Genomic DNA, 10,004 nt, shown 5'->3' on the forward strand with positions numbered 1-10,004 from the left:
TTTTTTGAAGTGCCCAAAAAAAATCAAAAATTTCAAAACTTCACAAAATGACTTAAAATACCTATGGCCACCTACTTTGAGTGAAATTTAAATTTTTTGATGTGCCCAAAAAAAAGAAAAATAATAAAAAAATAAAAATTTTCAAAACTTCACAAAATGACTTAAAATACTGTAGCCACCCACTTTGAGTGAAATTTAAATTTTTTAGGTGCCCAAAAAAAAAAAAAAAAATAAAAATTTCAAACTTGAATGAGCTTAGAATATCCGTAGCCACCCACTTTGAGTAAAATTTAAATTTTTGAGGTGCCCAAAAAAATAAAAAAATAAAAAATTCAAAACTTCACAAAATGACTTAGAATACCTTTGGTCATCCACTTTGAGTGAAATTTAAATTTTTTTAGGTGCCCAAAAAAATTAAAAAAAATCAAAAATTTCAAAACTTTACAGAACGGCTTATAATACATGTGGCCACCCACTTTGAGTAAAATTTAAATTTTTTTAGGTGTAAAAAAATCAACAAATCAAAACAGAGTTTGTTCCGGAAATCAATTTCTGAGTGAATTAGTCATGTTTTACCAAACAGATTTTCCTCCGTAAATCGATTCAGCAAGAATTCCAAATCAATTTCGCAAGAATTTGATTTCGGAGCAGAGAATGGTTACCATTCGCACCCTTAGTTTTTGCCTCGGAGATCGATGTGTTTACGGTCCTCTCCGGGCTTTAGCTTCCGCATCACAAAGGCGCAACTTGTTGCCAGAGCAGTTTGCCAATACAGCGTTAGAGGTTGACGAGAAAATTATCCAAAAAGTCCTAAACCTATTGCACTTTTACAAATTCGGTTATAAATCTTTCAATTTTGTCAATTCAGTCCTAATTCTTTTCACGTTCTGCCAATTAAGTCTATCCGACCAACTTTGGCCGGAAATTGCTGACGTAGACAAAATTTTATAATATTTTGATATTTTTTCGAAAAATTTATTTTTATTTATTTTTTCTTTTCTTCTCTTTTCCTTCTTTTTTTTCTTTTTTTTCCCTTTTCTTTTTCTTTTTTCATTTTCCCTCCGCCGGCCACCATCGAGCCTCGTCGATGGCCGGCGACCTCCGTTGGCCATCGACATGGCCCAGTGAAGGGAAAAAAAAGTGAAAAGGGAAAAAAAGGAAAAATATTATTAAAAATTATAAAACGTCAGCATCCGCCATGCCATGTAGGAAGGCCGTCGTCCACGTCAGCAATTTCTGGCCAAAATTGGCCGGATAGACTTAATTGGGAAAACGTGAAAATATTTAGGACTGAATTGATAAAAGTGTAATAGGTCGAGGACTTTTTGGATAATTTTGTGGAGGTTGACAATAGGGCAAAATTCACGTACTTGCGCTCTTCCGTCCACATTGCAAGACCAATAGAAGCAGAAGCCAAGAAACGATGAGGCCCTCCCATTCCATCACCGTCATCGAGGTACGCGTCGAAAACAGTGCAGTGGCCCGTCCAATTCATTCTCTACGCCTTTTTAAAATAATCAGAGTCCAGACTCGAAAATAGATAAAAGGAAGATACAGGGGAGGTGGTTACCAATTCTGGGTTTGTTGCCTTCGTTCTGTAATTGGTCTTCTTTGCTATGATTTGATTCTGGCTGAATTGTTTTGTAGAGAATTTGGGACGAGAAGGGGTGTGAAAATCTCTGTGAGCTGCAAAAACTTCGTTGAATGCTGCCTGAGATCTTTGTCGATCTTACTGTTCTTCTCAACTGTTTACTGAGCAACTGAGAGGGGGGAAGGGTGTTTCATTGATGGAGTTTCCCTATCATTAAATCTTTGACTTAATAGATTTATATATATTTTTACTGAGTGCATAATGTGATGCGGCTTGGAGTAATCGCAAGGAATGGGATGGACGGGAAGCAACAATCACTTTTGAAGATGGGGATACCGACTTTATGCTAGCAAGTGCTCTACAAACTGAAGGCAAAAAGCCTTGGATTCTTGTCTATGTTTAGCTACTCATCACGTGGTGATCTATCGTAGTGACCGTAGGTCGTTTTAGTTATGCTAGCAATTAGCATCTCCCATCAATGTTTGTGCTGAAACTCAACCCCATCTTTTCATATGTTTGGCATTTAGTGATACAATGGGGATGAAAGTTCCTGGAAAAAGAAGCATTATTGCTGATGGTTCGGCAGAAATGGTAAAAGAAAACTTACTTCCGATGCACCACCACCCTATACATACGGGCCAGGAAAAGAACAAAACTAGACGGAACAAAAAGAGCCGCAACCCAGACCCGAAGCACCACACCCCATACGGGGCAAACAAGACAAGACAAAAAGAGCCACAAACCAGGCCCGAAGCACCACACTACACACGGGCCAGGAAAAGAGCAAAACAGAGCAAGACAAAAAGAGCCACAACCCAGACCCGAACAGAGTATTCGGCTCGGGGCGGGTTGCGGGTCTCATGGAGCACGTACCCAACAAGTATCGGCTCGGGGCGGGAATTGTAGCAACCCGAGCCGCACTGAACCCAAGCCCCGCCATCACCATCCACGATCTTGGAACCCAACCACCCCGCGAGGACGAGTCCACCGAGAGCCCCCACCACCGCGCCCACCGCAAATACCTTCCCTATCCCCTCCAAGTTGCTCTTCTCCTCCTCCTCCTCCTCCTGCCCGTACGCCGCCGCCAGCTCCCCGTCGTATCCATACTCCAGCAGCTGCGGATTGTTCGTGACGTAGGCGTAGCCACCAGCCGGAGGCGCACAAGGGTAGCCGTACGCCGGCGGAACCCAGTAGGGAGGCGCACCGTAATGGTTGGGCGGACGATAACGCGGCTCCCACACGCAGACCTCGACCTCGACCTTGCCATGCGGCCGGCCCGAGGGGCGCTTCAGCTGGAGGCTGCGCCAGCGAGTTTCGCCGAAGTCGGCTTCGTCGAGGACGTCGCGGACCTTGAGCCGAGCCGATCCGATCAAGGGCTTGGTGTCCTGCTCGGAGCCGGCGTGGACGACGTCGATGTAGAGGGTGGCGTCCTCGATGACGACGGGGGTGAAGGGCAGGACGAAGGTCTGGCCCCAGACGGGAAACGTGCCGCCCTCGTCGTCGACCATGGTTGAGCGCTTGTTGTTGGGGTCGACCCAGAGGACGGCGTAGGGGCGGAGCGGGCCGTGGCGCCAGTTCACGTTCTTGAGGCCGTGGGCGGACTCTACAGTCACCTCCAGATCGTAGCCAGATGCCATCTTGGGGGGGTTTGTCGTTGGATCGAAGCCTACGAGGTAAGAGGGAGATTGCAAAGGGACTGGATAGTGTTAGGGGGGAATTTATAGGGAGGTCTTTCTTTGGTGGGACCGTGGAAGTTGGTGAGAAACCTTTTTGTTTACCGGCTCGGGTTGGTGAGGCACCGGAAGGCATATGCCTAAAACGCACCATTCTTTTAAGACGCCGACCGTCGTACGTAGGTGGTGCTCGGGCATGTCACAGGGAAAAAATCACCGGCAGCCGTTAGCACCACTTCCAAACGCCGTGCATGGTTTAATTACTGGGAAATGAGTGTGTACACACGTGTTTTTCCCAAGGGAACTGGGTGACTTGTTTTTACCCGGTTCCTTGGGAAAAGTATTAATCCCAGTCGGTGGGGTTTGCTAAGCTCACCCACCGGGATTTCTTATATTAGACAACAAAAAAAAAAAATCAGCCCAAATAAAAATTAAGGGAATAAAAAAGAAACTTATTAACGTCATTGATGTTAAATTATTGGGATAAGTGCGCGTGAAGTCTTAAAGCTTATCGCAAAAGTGCGATTAAGTTCCCAAAATTTACAAAAAGTGCAATCAAGTCATAGCAGTTATCAAGTTTATGCAATCAAGTCCCTCTTCCGTTAACTTCGTTTAATTTGGCTATTGAAAAATGCTGACGCGACTTTTTTTTTCCCATTTCTCTCTCCTGCATGACAAATAACTTACCTAATGAGCTCCACTTGTGGAAAACGACACCGTTTTAGAGCATTTACTAATCTAAAAGGGCATCGTGTGTTCCTAGCCCCAAATTGAAGCAAATCACTCATTAAGCCCTAAATTGAACAGAAATGACAAAACCAGAGTGATCTCTTCTCAACACGGTCATCTTCTTCGTCCGTGATCTCTTCTTCGTACGTCCGAAATCTCTTCTTCATGTGAGTAATCTTTTTTGTCTACAGTTTGCCCCTAGTTTTTCTTCCTCGTCTAAGGTGAAAGTTGAGAGAATATCGAAAGAAAAATTTGCAAAATTGATGGCATTACCATCAACGAAGAACCAAATAGCCCCAAATTTCTCTTCTTCGTCCGACCGCGAGCCCAAGCCCGAAATTCCTTGTATTTGATTGTTGCGAAGGTCATAGGAGAAGTGCAAGTGCTGGTAGTTTTTCCTATGCTGATTAGAGCGCATAAACAAAGGAAACGAAATCATGAAAAGAAACAGACTTGGATGACCCAATTGAAAAATCAAAAGGAACTTATGGATGCAAATCGGAAGATGCATGTTTCCAAAAGCTAATGAGGAATCAGCTTCCCCGAATATTCTAAATGACAGACCGATATCACCACATCAACCATCTAATAGACCGGATTCCAATCCTATTCAATTATTAATCTCTACATTTAATGCCGCCTTAGAGGTCAGGTCAACCCATGCACCCATCTTAGATCAACCATGACCTATTAGGGACTAGCATGTGCTCGGTCAAGCTAGGCACGCACTAAAGCATATCATGAGAATTCCATTACTTAAATCTAGGACCAGATCGGACAAACTACCAAGCAGATCAAGACCTATCCGATCCGAAGCTAAGAGATCGAGGTACCGATGAATTCGACCACGGCTTTAATCAACCTCGATCGGCTAACACTGATCCAAATAGCTTCATATTAATGAGCTTGTGGGGAAAAATTGGTAATAACAATGGAGTGAAGATTATGTATTATTATTGATCGAAGTGCTTTCAAGAACAAGAAGTGGGCAATGGCCATTCTGTTCTTATAGTAAGATATATTTAGACCTACGCTGATTGGAGCGCATATCAAGGTGTTTCCTTACCATCTTGCTGTGGATAGGTAGGTTCAAATTTCAGCAATTGCTTCTTGAATCACATACGGGGAAATTACCAAATTAATCATAAATCTATTGTAATTGTGTCAATTCAGTCCTAAACCTTTTATATATGTGTCAACTCAATTCATTTGGCCAATTTTGGGTGACCGGCGCTGTAACGACCCGGTCCAACGAGGGCGGGAAGTGGTCGCCGGGGCCATAAGGGCCTGGACAAGGAGCGCCTCCTAGGCAGCTTCAGGATGGCGAGGGGGCATGTCTCCGTCCCACATCGCCTAGGGAGGGAGCCTTGGGCTTGCTTATAAAGGCAGGAAACCTTAACTTGCAAGAGGCCTTTTCTGGGGGTAGTATGGGCTGCCCTCGGAGGAACAAAACCGTGAGGACTTAGTGTCCAAAGCGGACAATATCTTGCGAGTGGGACCCATGTCATTACAGGCGCTGACGTGGACGCCAGCTAGCACTAACTATCCGACCAATGCTGATGTGGCAGTTTAAAAAAAAATTTAATTTTTTTCGATTTTCTTAATTTTTATTTTTTTTCCTTTCTCTTTCTTTTTTTTTTTTCTTTCCTTCTTCCCTTGATCGGTCCGGCGACCGGTCAGAGGCTAGGGCCGGCGAGGCGAGGGTGAGCCTTGACCTCCGCCAAAAACGTACGTGGGAGGTGAGTGGGGCACGGGAAAGGGAGGGGGGCATGACGGACACGTGGAAGCGGCTCAGCTCGGCTCAGCGGGGGATGCGGGTGAGGATTGGATTAGGACACCTGACCCACGGAGCCGGATGTGCTTAAACCAAAAAAAAAAAGGGGTTTTCATCCCCGATTGTCGAATGTGTCTAGTTACGATCATACTTAATAAAAAGAAATCCATTGCGAATAATTGGTTACGTACCACACACGAGAGCAATATTACTTTGAAAATGACAGACTGGAGTTATTTAAATACACTTGATCGTTAAAATAAAATAAAGAAAGGAAAGTTTCACCCAAATAAAATAAAATAAAGAGAGGAAGGAAGGTTTGACCCAAAAAAAAAATGAATAAAGAAGGAAGGTGACGACGAGAGAGAGAGATTTTTGCCTCTTCGAAGCCTTCGTCTTCGTTTCCTAAATCGTCACAAGATGCCGGATTTCTATTCCGCCAAAAGCCAAAACAATTATAAGAGATGTCGATTGAGCTGTCTAAATCTTAGGATGCTCATCGTTTTCTTCTCTTTTATTTTTCTTTCTTCCTTTTCGCATGACTCCTATCACGGCATCCGGGCAGCGTTAATACATTTTTTTCTTGCGGCCAACGTCGTATTTTATAATCCTTAAGCAGACCAATTCTTGCCGAGCCACTTAGGGGCCGTCGAGATTTGATAAAACTAACGCGTGGCATCGCGCACGACACGATTCCAATTAGAATTTAGAAAGCCTTTAGGCACCAATTCGATATTCAAGCAACTCAGTTAAAGTAAAGGGAGAAACCATTTGAATAAGACTTGCATGCATCATCCTCTACTTTGATCGATCGTCACGGATACTCTCAAAACTCTCGAGGATGCTTAAAGATGAAGACTTGTTATTCGCGTCCACGCAGGATAGGATATAAAAATACTAATGGATACGTCATAAGATTTGTATATTTGGAATCATGATGTATACTTGCAATACTAGTCAATTCGGCAAATGCGGGCAATGACAATCAAAACTGACCCTTCGGCCTTCGGTTCGTATGGCGGCCGATCATGCAATTTGAACCAAGCACCCACTTGCTATTTATCCGCGGGACACCCGAGTAGGATGCTACCCGAACACTTCGCTTCAGATCATTTTCAGTCCCAATTTTTTGCCTTCGGAATCAAGTCGATCCGGGAAGTTGCCAATCAGGCCGTGTCTTGTTCTTGCTAGATGGTTCGTGATCGCAACGGCATTCACCCGATTTTCTTTCAATAAGATCGAAATAACGCCACGTAGCTTGCTAAGTTTCCACGAGCTAAGACCATCAAGGGTGAGGAATTACAGAATCACCAGTACTGTGCTACTTTGGTTCGAACAGAGATATGAGATCCACAAAAACATCAACGAAGTAAGCAAATATCAACGATTGACTGGACCGGGTTATGTTGTTGCCCCCTTAAGTCTTAACTTGGGCCATTTATCGATGGAGCTCAATTATGACAAACGGGCTTTCAAGTAGGGTCGAATTAGAACTTGGAACTCAAGCCATCCTCATTTCTCCTACCACTGTCTAACAGAATGGATCGCTGCTTCCACATCATCATTATCTTAAATCTGTCAAGTTGTGTTTAACTGGGACGGAGTGATCGTTAAGAGGGCAACCCAAAACTCAGATTTGAAGCAATAAAGCACCATGGAGTTAATATAAAAGACCTGGAAGTTACAGTACATTCAGACTACATTAAGATGCACAAGAAGCAACCTTCGGGGCATCACCAGGATATCATATCACTTTCTCACCACAGGTCTCCAACCAAACAAATCTTCGACAAAACTCGAAACAATTGACTCACAGAAAGCTAACACCCTCTTCCGAATAAACACGTACTCTAGGAGCAGATACCGCGGTCAAGGACACCCAAAGCAAGATCTGCAGACAATTATGCCTCTGAAGTGGTAGTGCTATTCTCCTCCTGGTCGAGCATTTTCACAATTTGTGCCACGGCATCAGCAATTTCCTTCTGGATGACCCCATCAAAAATCCTCCTTATGGAAAGTGATTTTCCTGGGGGCTAGGGGTCCACCACGTCGAGCATTGCTTTTAGCTTGTCTATATGTTAGAATTAGGCGTACAAACACAATGAAATAAAGAATAAAGGCAAAAAAGAGAAATCGAGACACGAAATTTATCCTAGTTTACCGTTAAATTATGGCTATATTTAGCAAAGAATTTCACTACAATTAGCACCTTCCACCTTCCTATCACAATTCTCAATTACAAGATAAAGAGATTATATAGAGACAAGGCAGCACAACTCAATAACTATTTATGGGTTCAGTCCAAACTACCAATAAAATACAAACACAAACTATAAAAGCCCACTACCAAGACCTTGTACCGGAGTATGAACCACACCCCCACACTATCGTCGATTTCTTTGCAGCCCGCACCCTGTCATGAGAAAAGAAAAACATGAAACCTATACGAGGGAATTATAGACAATTTTTGCATAATGTGATCTCCTACCCAGAGTCGAAGGCAAGGAATAGAGCAATACAAAAACAAGACAAACGTATGATTCCCCAACCACACCCCATCTGTGCCAGTGCGCCACGCATTTATCTACGAGTACAATACCCAAATCATTCCGCTGATAAATTGAACTTCGGAGAAATCTGCTAAAGACTAAAGGAAACATAACGGACCGATGGCAAATAGCAGTTATATCAGAATTAAAGCAATCAGCTTTTCTCCAGTTCGGTTCTACAGTTACCAATATGCTCAAGATTTGATTTCTAATCAGTTTTGTCATTGAAAATTGAAAAACCCAGAAACAATGGGCCAAATATCTATGTACATACGCAAGCGCCCTGCCTCCACTTTCTAAATGGATATTCTCTGCCCGCACCGTAACATTGCTTGGTTTGGATATTCTCTAACCAAGCAATGGGGTTGAGATTGAGACCAAGAACAGTGAAAGCAGCCTTAGTTTGCTTTTCTCACAGACCTCAAGAATCGGAAACTTTGTAACTTTGGTGAGCTCTGTTTCGCTCTTCCTCATGCGCAGGCTTCACACTTTCTCTTCCTTTTCTTTTTTGTGTTGGGTGAAGTTAGTTTTTGAACGTTTGTTTCATGGAAAGGAGCTGAGGAGTCTCTTTGAGAGCTCACTCAACTGTTTAACTCTCCTCTCTGCTTTACATGTTTGATGTCGATTGTTTCTCTGTTAGTTAATCAGTTACTCTACACTAATCAAGAAAACTTTCATTTTCTCCGACTTTCTTGTTTTGAGGACAATGTGGACCTCTTTTTGCATTATCATCCTAGCATTGATTTTTTTTATGGTATGCAATTTGATTACATAATGGGGTATGAGGAACTTATGCATCCCTTGTTAAAAATCCTTTACTAGTCAAATCTTTTCTTTGTTTTTGTTGGCTTTGATCGTATGACCCGTCTTTGATCAGGTAAACCTATTATCACTTGATGAAGAAGTGCTGATTTCTGGAACTCGATGCGGATGATCTGGTACTTTACTTACTGCCCCTTTATTTTTCTTTTCAACAATGATTTTTGGTGGGCATTGTGCTCATCACAAAACGAAGTAAAGTTGTCTTCGTGTGTGTCATTTGGGTGGATCTGCATCTCAAGATAAAGAGAGATCTTTTTTGTGCTCTACAGCATCGAGTGTGCTGAAAATTTATCACTGCGAATGAAGATTCTAAGGGGATGTATTCTTGGTGGTGGGGAAGTCGCATTACCCAGAAGAAATCGAAATGTCTCGTGGAAAATCTTACAGGTATGGTTCCGTTGCTTATGGTTTTGCTCGGCACAGCTTCTGTGACACAGAATTGACGACTCAATTTAATTTTTCCTTCGATGTCGTATGTTTGGACAAGGAATTTGCCTAAAAATCTAAGAGAAAAAGAGATCCTGCGACACTAGTGTCAATGTTGCAGTTAAGCAGTAAACTTCACATTCCAGGAAAGTGAGTTTTCAAATGACCTAGGAGAGAAGGGTGGGCAATATCTCAATCAATGTCTCGAGGACTGGTTAAACTTAGTTCTAGTATCCATTATCTGTTTTGGCTAAAAACTATACAATTTCAATTTTAAAACCAAAATTTCTCTGAAATATTCGATAATTATACATGTATTCCAAGAGGTATGGGGCAGTTCGTAGCTTATGCTGTTGCAGTGCATATTCTACCTTCAGACATTTTCTTATGATTTCATTGTAATTTCTCCTGAGTTACGATCATCTCTGCATATAATGTTA

The 10,004-nt window shown here is 42.7% G+C and overlaps 1 protein-coding gene across 1 annotated transcript; it reads right to left on the reverse strand.

The window, feature by feature from the left end:
- Positions 1–2,072: 2,072 nt before the first annotated feature.
- On the reverse strand, positions 2,073–3,295 carry LOC115690921 (uncharacterized). The gene has a single exon (XM_056302938.1). It carries the CDS (start codon positions 3,226–3,228, stop codon positions 2,353–2,355), a length of 876 nt encoding a protein of 291 aa, XP_056158913.1. The 5' UTR covers positions 3,229–3,295; the 3' UTR covers positions 2,073–2,352.
- Positions 3,296–10,004: the final 6,709 nt, after the last annotated feature.

This window comes from Syzygium oleosum, unplaced genomic scaffold (genome assembly GCF_021117445.2).
Source record: "Syzygium oleosum isolate NSW1041296 unplaced genomic scaffold, Sole_v2.1 Sole_v2.25, whole genome shotgun sequence".
NCBI classification, from domain to species: Eukaryota; Viridiplantae; Streptophyta; class Magnoliopsida; order Myrtales; family Myrtaceae; genus Syzygium; species Syzygium oleosum.